Genomic DNA, 17753 nt, shown 5'->3' with positions numbered 1-17753 from the left:
CCTTAATTCTATTTTTTTAGATACATACCATCACGTTCAACTCATACCTCTGCTTTCTGTGTATACTCCTTCTAACTGCCCTAATAATGAGAAAGTTTTTTAGGAGTTATAAATATTGTTTCCCCTGGTAGGAATATAAACAGTTTAACTTTATCAAATTGTTTATGATTTCTCTTTCCTGTTTTTCTTTTCATGCTTCTCAATTCTTGTATTTGAAATCCTGTTTTCTATTCAGCTTTTGTCTTTTCATCAGGAATACTTGAAAATCTTCTATTTTCCTGGTGGATTCTTTCAGTTTCTAGTTTACTCTCCAGTTCTAGAATATCAGGGCAGTTTTCCTTGATAATTTCTTAAAAGATGATGTCTAGGTTCTTTTTCTTTATCATGACTTTCAGGTAGTCCAATAATTCTTAAATTATCTCTCCTGGATCTATTTTATAATGAAATGTTTCACATTTATTCTTTTTTTTCATTCTTTTGATTTTGTTGGATTGTTTCTTGATTTCTGAAAGTCTTCCACCTGCCCAATTCCAATTTTTAAGGATTTATTTTCTTCAGTAGGGTTTTGTACTTCCTTTTCCATTTGGTCAATTTTACTTTTTAGGGAGTTCTTCTCTTCAGTGAATTTTTGTGTTATCTTTTGGCCAATTCTGTTTTTTAAGGTGTTGTTTTCTTTGGTATTTTTTGAGCCCCTTTTACGATGCTATTGAATCTTTTTTCATGATTTTCTCACATTACTGTCATTTCTCTTCCCAATTTCTCTTCTACCTCTCTTACTTGATTTTTAAAATTCTTTTTGAGCTCTTCCATGGCCTTAAGACCATGTTGTTTGCTCATTTTTCCAGCCTATTTCTTGGCTTTTAACTCTCTGCTAAAGTGGGGCTCTGTTGCCTAAGTGGAGGGGGCACGGCACTGTCCCAGACTCCAAGTTTTTTTATGCAGCTGTTTTCATAGATAATTTTGGGGATTTGTAGATTTTTGGCTCTTCCAAGGTGGTATGATCCAGGGAGAGATGTGTTTACTAATCTTTTGTATTGTGCACAGGTTTGTGAGTGACCACAAGCACTCTTTTCAACCCTTGAACTGTGACAAGGTTTCCTGCTCCCCTGTGGCCACAAGCTCTGGTGTGTTAGTGCTCCTCCTTGCACTGGAACTAAGACTCAGGACTGCAACCCAGAACCAAATATAGGCAATGCAGCAGTCATGCCCTTGGTGCCAGCAAAGGGATCCCTGAGAATCTCCTTCTGACCCATTGCCCAATCCCTTTACCATCTGTAGGCTGAGCGGCCTGGAAATGACCACTGCTGCCACCAATTCATTCTCCTCAAGGCATGCTCTTGGTTTGCTGAGGCCTGGTCTGCACTGGAGTCTTCAGTAGACTGTGTTTCTCTCTCACTCTGGTGCAGTAGATGTCTCCTACTGTCCTCCTAAGTTATCTTGGGCTGGAAAATTGTTTCACTATTATTTTTTTGTGAGGGGGAGGTTCTGCTGCTCTAGAATTTGTTTAGAGTCATTATTTAAAGGTATTTGGAGGGGTTTAGGGAAGAGCTCAGGCAAGTCCCTGCGTTTAATCTGCCATCTTGGCTTCACATCCCACTGGCCCCCCACCCCCAACTTGGGTTTTTATATAATTCTCACCTAATTGATAGCAAATTTAGTGGCTTACTTAGAGATTAGGATCTACACTGTTGGAGAGTCCAGCACGTGGTAGGAACTGATATTACTGGGATGGTAGCTAATTAATTGCCTTCTGCCAAATAAAGTGAATACAGAGGAATCTTTAGACCTAAAATATTAGATTTAAATTTGTATTCATCTAAGCTAACTTAAGAAGAATTTTCACCTTCATTTTCTTAGGCAGTAAAATAAGCAGTCATACCAAGATGTTAAGCGACAAAACTTGGTTTGAATTTTCATAGCCGTGATGTGATTTGAGTTGGATTCTCCCCCCTCTATCCCCACCTTGACTTGACACTCTTATCAAGCTTGTAATTCATTTGACTTCAAGAAAAAAACTGGTCCAGACAAGCAAGCTGGCCAGATCAGTCTTGTGGACCAAATAAAATCCATCATCTCCACATACCAGAGCCAGATATCTGTCAGATGTAATGGTGATACCTACATTGACCTGCATGCAGTAATCATGTGATACGTAAAAATAGCCTCCTCCAGGGTTGTTGTCCGTATTAGTATTCCAAATAGGGGGGGGGGTTGAAGGTTGGGCAGGGGATAATGGGAAGTTGTGTAGTGTACATGGTATACTTCTGTGTGGATGTAGATGGCAAAGAATATTGAAGCAAGCTGTAGTCTGGAGGCTTTTACTTATTAATAATTACTTGCCCTTTATAGTAGATAATTGAACCATAAAGAACTATAATAGTCTTATTTATTTTAGATGGACATTTTTTTAAAAATCAAGGCAAAAACAAACATTGGCTAGTTTAGTGATGATTGTAGAGGAAGCACAATGTGGTACTTCCATCATTGACTGGACTTGGAGTCCTTAAGCAGCAACTCAGTTCGTTTTTTCTCTGCGTCTTACTTTGTTCATCTGATTTGACAGGGTTGGATCTCTAAAGGTCCCTTCCATCTTGGCAATTCTGAGTGCTTTAAGGAACGAAAGCAAATGAACACATAATAATATTTCACATTTATATAGTTATTTAAATTTTACAAAGCCCTTTATTCATAGCAGACCTCTGAGTTAGGTAATATAGATATTATTTCTTCATTTTTCAGAGTAGGAAACTGAGGGCCAGGAGTTACCAACATTAATTGGTTAACATTAATTAGTTAAGTTCATATCTTACCACTTCGGTGCTTCACAATTAAAAGGACCTGGGTTTTCATCTTGGATCTGCATTTATTCAATGTGATGTCAAATAGCTTATTTGACCTTTTTTCCACTCAGGTTTCTCATTTTGTAAAGAAGGAGCTTGGATAAGATGACCTTTAGGTACTCCTTGCTCCAAGTCTGTGTGTAGGTACTGATCTATGAAAATCTCAAAATCTGAGTTTAGAAAGATGCTTTTTTGGGTAATTCTTTTATTTGCCCACAAGGACCGTTTAAATATAGTTTCCATTAGTATAATTATGTTTGCTTATTGATTATTAGCTTGACTGAAGGGCTCACAGCAGGCGGTGGAAATTTAAATTAGTTTCTGCCATTTGAAAATGAGTCAAAGTTAAGCACAGAAATGTGAATGGAAGTGATCATGATGGGATTTATACATAACTTTATTAGGAACATTTCCACTGGGTAAAAAAGTATGATGTGAGCATAACTGTTCCTGTTGTTGAACCAACATATACATGTAAACTATTGAAATCTAGTGACAGGATGTGCCTTTGCTGCCAAGAACCTTAAAGATCTTCTAGTCTAATGCCTTCATTTTGCAGATAAAAAATTGGTCCAGAAAATGGACCTGGGTCTTAAAGTCTGACAACATCAGGGCTCCTCTTCCTGACTTCTAGGCTCAATTTTCTTTCCACCATAACGGACTGCATTTCTGTTAAGTCATTGATTGTGCCCTTTAGTTTCAGAATTTGTTGCCATTGTATGTTTTTAGTCTTAGTTCCCTTTTAAAATGCTTTTAACCTACTTGGATAGTAACTTCTGTTGAATACTGCTTCTCTGCTGCTCCAAAGAAAAGGTAACTTCTGTTCCCTATAAATCTCTCTCCACGCTTCTTCCCCTCTTTCCCTCCCCTTCTCCTGTAATGTATACCACTGACTTTCTTCCTAAGCACTGTAAGTGTGGAGGTGCAGTTGTGGGAAAGCATTTGATATGTCTCTGGAGATTATTTGAGCTTGTTCTGGCTGCTTGAGGTAGGAGTGGAGAATTGGCTTTCCAAAGTGGTTTTGCCTGCCAGCTTGTCCCTCTTCTGCAATAATAAACATCACTGGTTAATTCATGGAGTGCAACCTAGTTATTCTTAGTTGGCTATGGAAAACCAACTATTTCCAATAGTGGAGGGAAATCTAAATAAGAAAGAAATTCCACCGGTATCTTAAAAGTCTCTTTGGAGCAGGAAGGGAGACAAAGAATGTAAATGTGTAGTTATGAGAAATAATGGGAAAAGGCATATTGGCAAGTGAATAAAAGGGGCAGTGGTCTATAGTCTGATAATTAGCAAGCAATGAATATAAAAGTACAGATCTGTGAGGTGCCCTGTTCCAGTTAAATACCTCTGATAATGAAGTTTGTTGATTTTTTAAAAACCTCTTGTCAACAAATATTAAAGTGCCTAACATTTGCCTAATTCCAATGGCATGTTTTTAAACTGTTTCATATATGTAATATATATATACAAAAAGGGGGACCTAACCACTGGCAGCATCAACTTTATGATGGATATTTTGAAGAAGCAGCTAAAACTTAAGATTACTGGCTTGTATAATATAAGAGGTTAGTTACTTTAGGTTTCTGTCTAATGAATGCCCTCTAGTATTTTTATTCATTCATTTCAGTTCCATTTAACTTGTACCTTTATTTTGACCTTGCTTAGCCATCCATTTTAAAAGCTTTTTTCTGCAATTATAGCTCTTAAATATGATTTTAATATAGCTTACCTAACTAATCTAAAACGTTTCTTTTTGTCAAAGCTCTTTGTAAACCATTAAAAGTTGTATACAAAAGTGAAGGTGCCACCGGAGCTCATTGAGTAGGGGATTGACGTGGTCAGACCTCTGTTTATAAAAATCAGTTTGGCAGTTGAGTGAAGCCTGAATTGTAATGGGGACAGACCTCTGAGGCAGGGAGGGAGACCAGTTAGAAAGCTATTGCATTAATACAGAGAACCTGAAGTAGGGTGGTGGCTGTATGAGCAAAGGGAAGCAGGCAGGCTCACATGAAAGATGTTGTGAAGGTAGTGGGGTAAGTGAGAGTGAGGAGTCGAGAATTTTTTTTGAGTGAGGTTTTGAGCCTAGTCGACTGGGAAGATGGTATTGGCCTCAACAATAAGAAAATTAGGAAAGGGGAGGATAGTGTTGGAAGGGGGAAGATAATTTTTGAGATATACAAGAATAATTTGGAGATGTATAAAACTGTAGTTAGTACAGTCTGGCAACCATGCGCGTAGAGTGGAGAACTCATAGAAGCTGACAAGATCAGCGAAGTGCATTATGTCAAAAATATTATTTTACTCTGCATTTTAGGCAGAAGTCTACCAGAAACAATTGATTCATTAAACATTAAACTCAAGCTTTGACGTGCTTAAGAAAGATGCCTTTGGATATGACATAAGACTATTTGGTTTGGTTTGATGAATAGTATTTAATTTTTTCTAATCACATGTAAAGATAGTTTGCAGCATTTATTTTTTATAAGATTTTGAGTCACATTTTTTCTTCCTTCCCATCCCCCCTCCCCAAGATGGCAAGCAGTCTAATATAGGTTATACATATGCAATCTACATAAGACTGTTTTAAGTAACATAGGAATCTTGAACAACTTAAAAGGTCACAATATATCCATACAATTTTAGTCACTTAACCTCTAAAACTACTCAATATCTTCTCTGACCATTCCCCTCCTCTGCCCAATACGGTAATCCTTCAGAATGGGGAAGCAGTTACTCTCCTTGGGTGAATCATAACTCTTAATCCCTTCAGGAATTGGAGGAAGTGATGATTTTAACTGGACCCCAGAGACCTTTCTTCCTCTAAATTGGGTTAACACTTTTAATCCATTTTTCCAGACCTTAGCTTTTGTTCTTAATCTTTTACACACTTTCCTGAAAAGAAATCTGGAAAGGATTTCAGACTAGAGAAATAACTTCTTCCACAGATAGCACAGTGGGAAAAGAGAAGGAATCCAAGATAGACATAGCCTTTGAAAATTCTCAAACCAGGAGTACTTGATATATTGAAGAACCAATAAAGGAAATTGAGAAAGTTCTGTGGGACAGATAGGAGGGGGATCAGAGGAGAGCAATGTCATGAAAAGCTAAAAGGAACTTCCCATATGAAGTCAGTTGCCCAGTCCTGTCAATTCTACTTCCACAACATCTTGTTTCTATTCCCTTCTCTTCACTCACACTGCAGCCACCCTAGTTCAGGCCCCTATTACTTCTTACCTGTTCTCTTTGCATTATTTATCTTTGTATGTTTTGGGCCCAGCTAGATGAGCATCCAAAAGGAAATAACAATCACAGACATGGTCAAATACTGCCAGAACAATCGGGATTGAGAAAAGGACATTAGGTTTGGCAAGTAAGAGGGCACTTAAAACTTTGGAGAGAGCATCTTCAGTTGACTGATGAGGTAGGTAGCCAAACTGCAAAGGGCCAGTGAGATGAGAAACAACGGAGGCAGTGATTGTCAATGGCTCTCTCCTGGAGTTTTGCCCTTAAGAAGGGGAGAGATTCAGGCTAATAGCAGAGATAGTTGGATCAAATAAGGATTTTTAAAGAATAGGGAAGACCTGGCATGTTGGTAGTCTTCTTGTAAGAGGAGATCGAAGATAAGAGAGTGGGGATGATAGAGGGGACAATTTGCTGGAAAATTTGGTAGAAGATGGGGGTCTGCCTTAACTAGGAGAAGGACCACCTCTTCATCTGAGACAATGAAGTAAGAGATAGCTAGCTAGCTCTCTGAGGATAGAATGAAGGAGAGAGTGGAGAAAGAGTAACAGTGAATGGGAGGGAGAGCAGTGATATTCTCCTGAATGGTTTCAGTTTCTTCTGGGGAAGCATTTTTAGCCAAGAGGTAATGAAGAGAGTATGTGGGATAATGAATCTGTAGGATATTTGCTATGTTCCTTGAGCTAGATTACCTAAATTATAGTGGCCCAGTCAGCACCATTTTGTGATTTCCTCTACCAGCTCTATTCAGCAGCATGGATATGGAAACAAAGGATGTGGGTGATGAGAGTAATCCAAGGTTGGAGCTTTGCAAGGCAAAACAATAAGATATATTGGTTGTTTAATCTTTGTTTTTTCACTCTTCATGACCCCATTTTGGTTTTCTTGGCAAAGATACTAGAGTGGTTTGCCATTTCCTTCTCCAGCTCATTCATTATACAGATGAGCATGAGGAAAATAAGGCAAACAGAGTTAAGTGAATTGCCCAAGTTCACATAGCTAGAAGTTGGCTGGCTCCCGGACTGGTGTTCTATCCCCTGCCGAAATAAGATATGAGGGGTAAAGAAATTAAAAATGGAGGATAGTGTAGAGTTGAGTTCATTCACCAAGAGGTCAAGGTAGGAAAGAGAAGAGTGGTACTTTTGGAAAGAACTGAGAAATGGAGAGACATAGTAGGTACTTAATTTTCTACTTACCTGTATAAACTCTCCACCCGAGCAAAATGTTCTGTTTAGAGTCCCTTAGATGTGCCTTATGTCTTCCCATTTTCTTACCTAAAGTTTTCTCTCTTCACTCCCCACCCTGTTTTCATCACCGAGCTCAAATGTGATCTCATTCCTAAACTTTACTGATGGCTTCTCTCCGAACTCTCTCCTAAAAGTTTGTCTCTGCCTATTCATTTTGACACCTGTCCTAAGCTGCCTTGCATTATTTGTCTTTGTGTGTTTTGGGCCCAGCTAGATGACAAGTTCTTTAGGGCAGAAACTGTCTTGTACTTCATTTACATTTGCTACAAATGACTGCTCCAACTGCTGTCTGTGAAAAATTCTGGAAGCGAGAAGTTAAAAGATAGGTTTCCTGAACACCTAAGCAAAAATAACTTTTTGGGGGAAAGGTAACATGATTTTTGTAGGGGGCAATCTAATCAGCTCATCTAATCTATCACAGTTCTTTGAGAAGATAAAAGCATGCGGGTAGATAGATGAAGCTGAAACAGTAGACATAATCTGTTTCAGCTTTTGATTGGATTCTACAGCGGGAGTCTTTTATGATGTTTGGGGGAAAGAAAATAGTGTAAGGACATAGGGTATTTCTGTATGAATAGATAAAAAACACACCTTTAGAATCTGCTGAGAGATTAACGCTAGAATTGGTCTTATTTGGCATTTTAACATACCGGAAAGAGTAAATCCTCTCTAGTCTCAAGGTTTGCAGGTTATATTGAGCTTTGGGGAATAGTAAAATAAATTGTTGAGAATTAACTAAATCAGTATGTCCTGAAACTGAGAGTTAGGCAGGAAAAGCTGGTGAATTTCACTCTGGGAGAAAAATGTTGGATTAAGTATTTCAGGGTAGAACTATATTTTTGCAATAACAACAAAATTAAGCATTATCGAGTTTACCAAGGGAAATCAAACAGAAAATGTCATCCTCACATACATAGTCCTAGTTTGTTCATACATGGAATGTTGGGTACAAGCTTTATTGTACATCTTAAATAAGTCATGGTGTTGGAGAATGCCAGTTAAAATAATTAGTGTGATGGGAAGCTGCTATACGAAGGCAGGTTGAAAGGGCAAGGATTTGACCTCACCTCCCATATCAAATCAGTTGCCAAGTCCTGTCTCTACTTCCACAACATCTCATTTCCATCCCCTTCTCTCCACTCACACTGTAACCATCCTAGTCAGGCCCCTATCACTTCTCACCTATACTGTTATGAATCTTCCTGTCTACCTCTAATCTCTCCTCAGCATCTCATTCTCTCCTCCTCCTCTACCCCCCTCACCCGTCATGTCTGGCTCTTCATGAACTCATTTGGTGTTTTCTTGGCAAAGGTACTGGAGTGGTTTGCCATTTCCTTCTCTAACTTTTTCCAGGTGAGGAAACTGAGGCAAACAGGGTTAAGTGGGTTGCCCAGGGTCATACAGCTGCTAAGAGTTTGAGGTCAAATCTTGTCAGTTCTCTTTCTACATCTCACGTCTCTCCCCTTCTCTTTACTCACAAAACCACTGTCCTAACTAGTTTAGCCCCTCATCCATTTGAAAGTAGCTTCTTAAACTGCCTGTCTCTCCCCACTGTAATCCATTCAGTACAAGGTAAAGTGTTTGGGTATATGTGCATGGTTATATTTGTTTTATTTCTATATAACCTTCTTAATTTAATGTAATCAAAATTATCCATTTTACACCTAATTTTGCTGTCTATTCATAAATTGTACACCTATCCATAAGTCTGATAAATGATATGTTCCTTGTTTTAATTTTGTAGTAAAATCTCCCTTTGGGTCATGTATCCATTTTGGTAAACGTTGTGAGATGTATTGGCCCATGCCTAGTTTCTGCCATACTGTGGTTTTTGGTTTGTTTTGTTTTTTTTCCAGTTTTCCCAACAATTTTTACCAAACAAGGAATTCTTATCCCAAAATCTTGAGTCTTTATACTTGTCAAATATAAAGTTACTATGTTGATTTGTTGATTTTTTTCAAATGAATTTTGTTACTCTAATTCAGTAAAATTTTTGGTAATTTAATTGAGATGGTGCTGAATATATAAATTAGTTTGGACAAAATTGTCATTTTTATTATATTGGCCTTGACTACCCATAAACAATTATTATCTGTTCAGTTAATTAAGTCTCAGATCTTTCTAGTGTTAGTCTTCTTATGCAATATTCCCTTCACTCATTCTGCAATCCAGTGACACTAGTTTCCTTGCTGTTCCTTGAACAAGACACTCCAATTGTCTCTGAAATTCAAACTTTGGGCATTTTTACTGGTGCTCTCCCTGCCTAGAACCTTTCCTCCTCATCTTATCTTCCCACCTTTCCTGATTTCCTTCAAGTCTCAGCTAAAGTCTCACCTTCTACATGAGACCTTTTCTGGTCCTACTTGATCTTAGTACTTTCTGAAAAAGAAAAAAGACCTATATGTACAAAAATATTTATAGAAGCTCTTTTTATGGTAGCAAAGAATTGGAAATTGCGGGGATGCCATCATTTGGGGTTGGCTGCACAAGTTGTGCTGTATAATTGTGATGAAATGCTATTGTGTTATGAGTCGATGCTTCCAGAAAAACCCGGGAAGACTTACATGAACTGATGCAGTGTGAAGTGAACAGAACTAGAACACCGTTGTATACAGTAACAGCAATATTGTATGTTGATCGGCTGTGATTGACTTAATTTTTCTGATCAGTAATGAATGGTGCAAGACAGTTCTGAAGGAGTGAAGATGAAAAATGCTGTCTACCTCCAGAGAGACCTGACTATAGTCTGAATGCAGACCGAAGCATCATTTTTTTCACTTTATTTTTCTTGCTTTTTTTTCTTTCAAAAATGGCTAACATGGTAATGTTTTTTGCATAACTCTTCTCATGTAATTTAAAATGAAGGCAACATGATAGAGGACCAGAGTATTAATACTTTCTTTTTTTTCTTACCCAGGCTGGAGTGAAAGGGACGTTGGGAAGATTGGTAGGCGTTTTTGAGGTAAGTCAGGTTAAGTCTTTTAACTTTTTCCAAATTTTTGGGAAATTGATATAAATACTTTAGTAGCTTGGATACGCTTTAAAAAATTCTAGTGTGGAAAAACTGCTGAGAAGCCTGGAAAAAAGTGTGGCAGAAATTAGGGTTAGATCAAAACCTCGTATCCTATCCCAAAATAAGCTCTTAAACGAGTACATGACACAGCTATAAAAGGGTATATCATAAAGAAATTAGAAGAGCAAGAAAGAAGGTCCTTTTTTGGATCTGTGGTTAGGGAAAGAATTCATGACCGAGCGCAAGGTAGAGGGGATCACAGAAGATAAAATGGACAATTTTGATGGTGTAATATTTAAAAGGTTTTGCACAAACAAATCAATGCAGCTAACATCAGAAGGGAAAGTAGGTAATGGGAGGTGGGGGGTGGAAATCTTTGTAGCAAGTTTCTCTTAAGGAACTGATTCAGATTTGTAAGATACCCATTCCCCAATAGATAAATCGTCAAAGAATATAAACAGTTTTCAGAGGAGAAATAAATTCAAACTGTCACATGGAAAAAATGCTCCAGATGCTACTAATAGTTAGAGAAAAGCAATCTAAAACAACTCTGAGGTTTTACTTTATACCCATCAAAATTGACCAAAAAAGGAGACTTAAACTGGTTGGAGCAGTTGTGTTAAAACAGGCACTGTTGATGGAGCTGTGAACTGATCCAGCCATTCTGGAAAGCAATTTGGGAGTAAATCTCCAAAGTCACTAAACAGTGTAGAACTTCCAACCCAGAGAGATCATTCTTACATGGGTATCTAATTAGTGACTTTGGAGCATGTTTGCATGTGGCTGTTTGATGGCTTGCGTTGCTTCCTTTAAAAACTGCCTGTTCATGTCCTTTGACTGTCTCTTGGAGAATTACTTTTGTCATATGTATATTTGAAACTGTTCCTTGTAAATCTTGAACATCAGACTCTTATTAGAGAAAGTTTTTTTCAAAGACATTTTCCCCAGGTTTATAGAAGTTTCCCTTCTAATTTTTTAATTCTGTTGGTTTTGTTTGTATAAAAACTGTTTAAATTTTTTATAATCAAAATTATTTATTTTATATTCTGTAACTGTCCTTTCCTTGTTTGATCATAAATTCTTCTCCTACCGGAAGTAGTCTTTCCTACCTTGCTTTTCTTAATTTGTTTGTAATGTTATCTTTGACATCTAGGTAAATGTATCCATTTGGAATTTTACCTTTGAGATGTTAATCTAAACCTAATTTCTGTCAGAATGCTTTGCAGTTTGCCCAGCAGTTTTTGTTGTCAGCTCTTAACTTGGTGCGTGCCCAGGGTCTTTGAGCGCATTGAGCACTGTGCTCTAGTGTTCTTTTCCTTCTGGATACTGAGTAACTTTTGACAGTAGCATTGTTACCTCCATTCAAATGTCATGGCTGTTGAAATAGTTGGTGTTTAGTAGAATTGATAAAGTGAATAAAGCAGGGGCAGTGAAAAATAGAAAATTAGCAAGTTTTATTAAATCCTTACTATTTGCAAAACATTACACTAGCCCCTGGGGATGCAAAGACAAGAAGATGCTGGTCTCTGCAGTTAAGGAGTTTAAATTTACTGGGGAGATTGAGGGGACGGGTAACAATTAATCATTTGAGGAGAAGGAGAGACCACTAATGACTGAAGAGATCAGTTAAGTCTTTCTATAGGAGATGGCCCCTGAGCTAAGCCTTGAAGAAAGCTCAGGATTCCAAGAGACAGAAATGAGCAGAGTTCATTGGAGGTACATGAGACAGCCGGTGCAGAGACACAAAGTAGAAAAATGACACACTGATTTGGGGAGTAAAATAGCTTGGTTGTGACTCCCTCTGACCCTGAAGAAGTGTACATATACTCAGAGGCTAGCGTTTTGCTTTTGGAGGCACACTCATTGGAAGAGTGTTGGTGTGGAGATTCTGGGTAGCCATTGAACACTGCCGGCCCCCCCCTCCCCTCCCCACCCCCGCCATGTGTGCTACGGTCAGACAGAAACCTGTCTTGATCTGTTTATATTGTCTCTGTTTGTATTTGCTCAGGATGGTGACTTTTTCCCCTGAACTAAGTGAATGATATACGTGTGTTTAATTAAAGTAAGATTGTTAACCCCTTAAAGTTGCTTTCCTTAGAAAAGCATATCGAAGAACCTGTGCTAGCCGCCCTCCTGTGTGCTGGTGCTGCAAGTAGCATAGTTGTTACACCAGCGTAGCTTAGCCAAATGACCTGCCCTATGTTCAGTGAAACCTGTTTTAAATAGACTCTGTGATTTTGAGGAAGATAAGAAACTAAAAGAAGAATCCTTCCGTTCGCCATATAAGTTTGCTTTATTATTATCAGCATAGAAGATGTTCTCTGTTTATTTTCCCTTTCCTCTTCAGAACCAGGAAAGGAAGCACAGAACATATGTCTTTGTGCTTATTGTCACAGAAGTGCTGGAAGACTGGGAGGACTCTGTCAGTATTGGTAAGTTATCCATACTGTTGAGTGTTCAGAGATGTCCTTCTAAGTAACACCGCACCAGGTGGTCCTTGGTAGATGATACAATCTCAGAAGGATCATGAATTATTTATAGAAAAAAATAGGAAAGTCTTTAAAAAGAAAGGTGGGGAGGGGGAGGAAGCCCATAAACCTTTAAAATTCAAAGAGTGAGAATTTTAGAATTTATGTTAAATAAACTAAAATTCCCTCCTCACTTTCCCTCCAATGGCCTCCAGGCCTATCAGTGAAAAACAGAAAACAGTAGAGTATATTGAATTTATTTCTAAAATCATATCATTTTTCTGAAAGAAAGAAAAAAACCTGACTCAGTAATTAACATTTGTATTGTTCAACTTGTGCCAAACTGTTCTTATTTCTTTAGAAAGCAAAACTGTTATCAGGGAGTTTTTATTGTAGCCCTCTTAGAATCGTAAGATATTATCTAGTGTTGGAAGGGACTGCAGAAGCCAGCTAGTCCGCTCCTCTCATTTTGGAAGTGAAGAAACTGAGGCCTCAAAGGTTAAGTGACTTGGCCAGGGTCATCCATAGTCTTAGATTGATCCAGCAACTTCATTGTTTGTGGGGCAGGCTGTCTCCAAAAAACCATTTGATCTTTTGCAAGTTTGGTTGTTCTGTATGTTTTGTAGCGTCAGAGGGAAACAGATAGTCTATGGGGTCTCTTTGTAGACTAGCGATAGGATAAGGAGCTTTTCCTTGCTTCCCTGACACTCCTATCACTCTTTTTACCCCCAACAGGAAGGAAAAGGGATTGGTTTAAAATAGAAGATGCCATAGAAGTGCTGCAGCATCACAAACCCGTGCAGGCCTCTTACTTTGAAACCTTGAGGCAAGGCTGCCTGGCAAACAACGGCACCCTGGTTATGGGCACTACGTACTCGGTTACTAGTCAGAGCTCGGTGCCAGACATTAGATGACTGAAGACATCCTCCTAAGAAAAACAGAAATTGGAAAATAGACTGAAATCCGGATCTCCTTCCTCTCCCTGATTCTCTTTTCCCCCATCTTCACATGCCTCCTCTTTCAAACAGCCTGAAACAGAGGAAGTGTTCTTTGATAATGTTGCTGTTTGGTACTAAGTGGAGCTTTTTTTCCTTTTTTCTTTTTCTAAAAAATCCTCTTTAGGGGGCTAAGGGTGGGATGGGTCTGTATTTTGTAAAGTGTATTTTGTGCATGACGTGTCCTTTCCCTTCTCTGTGAAGAGAGACGGGCAGCTTCTCCTCTGCTTTGCACTCTGAAGCGTTCCTATCTGTCCAATTCCCATCCTGGCCAGACATTTTCCTCTTTTTTAAACTAAAAGATACTAATGCAAGACCATCTCTTCCAGGAGTCTGCCCTGTAATGTACTGTTCAGACCTGCAAGTTGGTCGTGTTCAGTGTACAATGCATTTATATACACATTATATATTGGCATATAATATGTAAATAAATGATTGTAGGAGGACACATTTAAGAGTCTAATTTTGCAGAATTTCTTTCACTTGGCGTGCTTCAGAGGAGAAGAGAGTTTCTTAAGTAATCTGCCTAGTAGGGTTAAGCTTATTTTTTTTAACAGCCCTAGGCCAGTTTCCCTGTTCATTCTTCAGCTTTCCCACCCTTGGTCATTTGCTATGACAACCTGGGTAAGGAAAGAATTGGAGGACCTTCAGACTGCCCCTGGTGCTCACAACCTTCTGTCATCTACGTTGGTGTTGCTACTCTGTCCGAAGAAAACATGAAGAACACTTTACTTCTTATTACCCAGGCAGGAGGAGCAAGTAGCCCCAGTCTAGATCCAGTGAAAGAATGATACAGTTGAATCTCAGCCTGCCCTGATGACGATGGGGATTTGAACTGGAGCTCTTGGGATTAAAATCTCTAAAGAACTGGAATAGCCAACGCCAATTCTGTCCTGTTTGTAGTTGAGGATCTCTCTCCCTCCTTTTGTCCATATGCCTTATTGTGCTGAACTGGATATCGTATTTGTGCTAAAGCACCCGACTGTGCTTTCCCCAGTGTAGCCGCACGTGTTCCTCCTCTTCTGTGTGAGGGCAACTGTATTGTGTCCCCCAGAAGAAGCATATGAGGGGAGAATTCATGTGCCCACTGTCGTGTTTGTGGTGTAGCAGCACTTGTAATTTTACCATGGAGCATGCTCAAAATACTGTCTCCTGCTGTGTGGATGTGAAAGGTACAGCTTCTGCCCAGAAGTACCAGTGTAGAGGACTCTTAATCATTTATTAGAATAGCTACATGATGTATTGGCACACTTTAAACTCTTGTGTTGGTTTAGTGATGTTTCAGAATGTCTTTATTTGCCAACTGTGCTGTTTAGTTGGGAAATAAAAGGGAGATGGTTGTGAGTTTGGGGGATGGGCGGGGGCAGGGCATTAGTTAATCCCTGGCTTGGGACAGGAGGTTGTTGCTAGGTTCTTAGTAGCATCTCCTTTGTCAAAACATAGCCAAGATGTGAAATTAAATCTGCAATACTCTTTTATTTAATAATTCTAATAAATATGTAGACTTTCAAAAAGGGTTTTTTCTTCCCTCCCATTAAAAGAGGAACAAATAAGTCTGGTAGACCTATCAATTTAGGTGTCTGACTCTGGAGAAGAAGGTAGCCGATTTTAGAAGCTTTCAGACAGGAAGATCGCAGCAAAGCAAAGCTTTGAACTACAGGGCCAAAAAGCAGTACTAACATTTTGTCAAAATATAGTAATCCCATACTAATAAAGTCGTTTATGTCCATGGTTCAGGATGAAATAGAGCATTACACTTTGAGTCTAAATGCTGAACTTGGTTTTCCATGCAGCCGTTTAGAAATGAATAAACCATCTCTTTTTAAGAATCCCACCCCCACTTGAAAGCCCTCCGAGGCCCTGCCTAAAAATGCCAAGAAAAACAAAAACAGATCAAACATTCAAGGCCTAAGTAGCATCCCAAGTACACAGCCATCTACTGCTGCGGTCACTTCTGTCTGCCTTTTCTTAAAAGGCACCTTTAACGGCATTTTGAAAATGTTGTTGGTCTGTTAAATTCAAACATAAGGGCAGAACGCTGTTAATGATTGCTGGTGGCTTTGTTGTTTGGGTCAGGAAAATGGGTTGCAAGGAAGTATTTTAATGTAGCATGAATTAATGCTATTAATGCCCTTAGCTGGCGGGGCTTGTACCCATAGTTAAAATTAGTGCATTGTAGTTCACTTCCAGTGAATGTAGGTTTTGTTTTTCCTTTCCGTATCGCAGATTCCATTCCTGTCCTTTTCAGTATGGATTGGAAATCTCTTACGATAGAACAGGTGGCTTGATCTGATAGACGGATCCCTTGACTTTTAACTTCCTTAGCCCCATATCCCCAAAGAAAACAAGGAACAAGAAAGTGCATACATATACGTAAACCATCTATGTAATACTTAAGAACATACCCTGCTGATTTGGCTCATATTTCAGGAGCCGCGTACATTGTGTCTACTGAGTGACCACCCTCTAGAAAAGAGTAAAAATGGGTTGGCTCTTTTTTTCCTTTCAAAAATATTTTAAAATTTATGTTCCCTTTTTACCTTTAAAAGTTTGTGAAGATTGCAGCCATTTGGTAAAGCTTCTAATTGGGTCTGAGGCTTCATTCATTGGGTGCCAGTAGGACTGTCCCCCCTTTCCTGGAGACAAAGAAGGGGGTGGGGAGTGTGCATGCGTTTGTGTGTGTGATATACCTAACACGAAAGTGCGGTCATTGAATCGACTTTTCTCGAGTCAGATGCCGATGCTCTGTTGTACAGAAATTCCCTTGCTGTGGCCCTGTGAAATTGGGGAATTGAAATGGATCAAAGAGATGAGACACTTGGGTTTTTCTAAGATTGCGTAGTTTCAGAGTCGTTGCTCTGCACAGTTTGCGAGGCCACGTCACATGTGCTGCACAGCTCAGCAGTAGGACTGTGCTCTCAACCCCAAGTCCAGGGCTAGAAAACACCTCCGTGGAAGTAACATAAAGTAGTTGAGGTGTGTGATACGGGAGCTTTGCCATCCTGTTTGTACAGTCAAATTCCTCTGTAGTGAAAAAATGTTGGTTAGTAGCCCATGCTAGACCCTTTTACTCAGAAGAAAAGAATATTTTAGTCTTTGTGGTTTATAAGGAAGGGGGGGTGGGGGGAGTCGTGTAATGGAGACTTCTGGGTAGGGTACATGCTCAAGGCTTCTATTTACCTTCTTAAACAGGCACCTTTTAGACCCAAGTATGTAATCTGCTTTGTGTACTGAAAAATCGATAATTTCCATTGAATGCGCTGATGCCTTTAAGTCTGAATAACAGTTTTCCCCCCACTTCCTTTTCCTTTAAATCAGTTTATTCTGAGCCATGTTTACTTTTAAAATTAATAAAGATTTCGCAACCATAATGTGCTCCCTACCTAGCACTGTGGTGTTCAGTACTTCTTCAGTGTTCTTGAAGCCTGAGCTGAGAATATACTTAGTATGTGCAATAGAATATGTAGTAACTTCCATAGTATCACAATTCTTCTGTGGTGTGCATGTGTGTGTGTCGGGGGAGAGGGCTGAAGACATAGAGATGTGGTATAATCAGTAATGTCCTCTGGTTGGGATTCCATTTGCATTTCAGAAAATAACCTGCAGCAAGAAAATAAGCTGGAATACAGAATGATTAACTCACGCAGCTATATATGGGGAATCTAGCTGCGAAGTGATTTTTTTTTTTTGAAGATACAGAAATCAAGTGTTTTGGTGTGTGTCTCTTCCTCTCCACCCCTCCCCCTCTTTTTTTAATCTCTAAAAAAGGCAAAGGACTGCTTGAAGCTCACATAGTTTTGTCACACTGCCTAACCACATTGACATTCTCTTAATGTAAACCACACTGAGATCAGGCTTGCCCCAGAAAGGCATATGAGACTTGGAAATTGGGGAAGGGAAAATCTTACAAAGTTGGGCTCTGGTGCTCTCAAGATGGGCAACGAGAC

At 39.1% G+C, this 17753-nt stretch overlaps 1 protein-coding gene across 1 annotated transcript in view; it reads left to right on the top strand.

The window, feature by feature from the left end:
- Positions 1–17192, top strand: part of NUDT3 (nudix hydrolase 3) — an 82511-nt gene extending 65319 nt beyond the window's left edge. Inside the window, exons 3-5 of the mRNA XM_036768885.1 lie at positions 10248–10292; positions 12691–12775; positions 13547–17192. Of these exons, the coding sequence (XP_036624780.1) occupies positions 10248–10292; positions 12691–12775; positions 13547–13725 (309 nt within the window). The 3' untranslated portion in view covers positions 13726–17192. The remainder of the gene's footprint in view (positions 1–10247; positions 10293–12690; positions 12776–13546) is intronic.
- The last annotated feature ends 561 nt before the right edge of the window (positions 17193–17753 follow it).

Source organism: Trichosurus vulpecula, chromosome 7 (assembly GCF_011100635.1).
Source record: "Trichosurus vulpecula isolate mTriVul1 chromosome 7, mTriVul1.pri, whole genome shotgun sequence".
NCBI classification, from domain to species: Eukaryota; Metazoa; Chordata; class Mammalia; order Diprotodontia; family Phalangeridae; genus Trichosurus; species Trichosurus vulpecula.
Note: the sequence above shows the minus strand (reverse complement) of the source record. Positions and strands in the feature narration are given on the sequence as shown.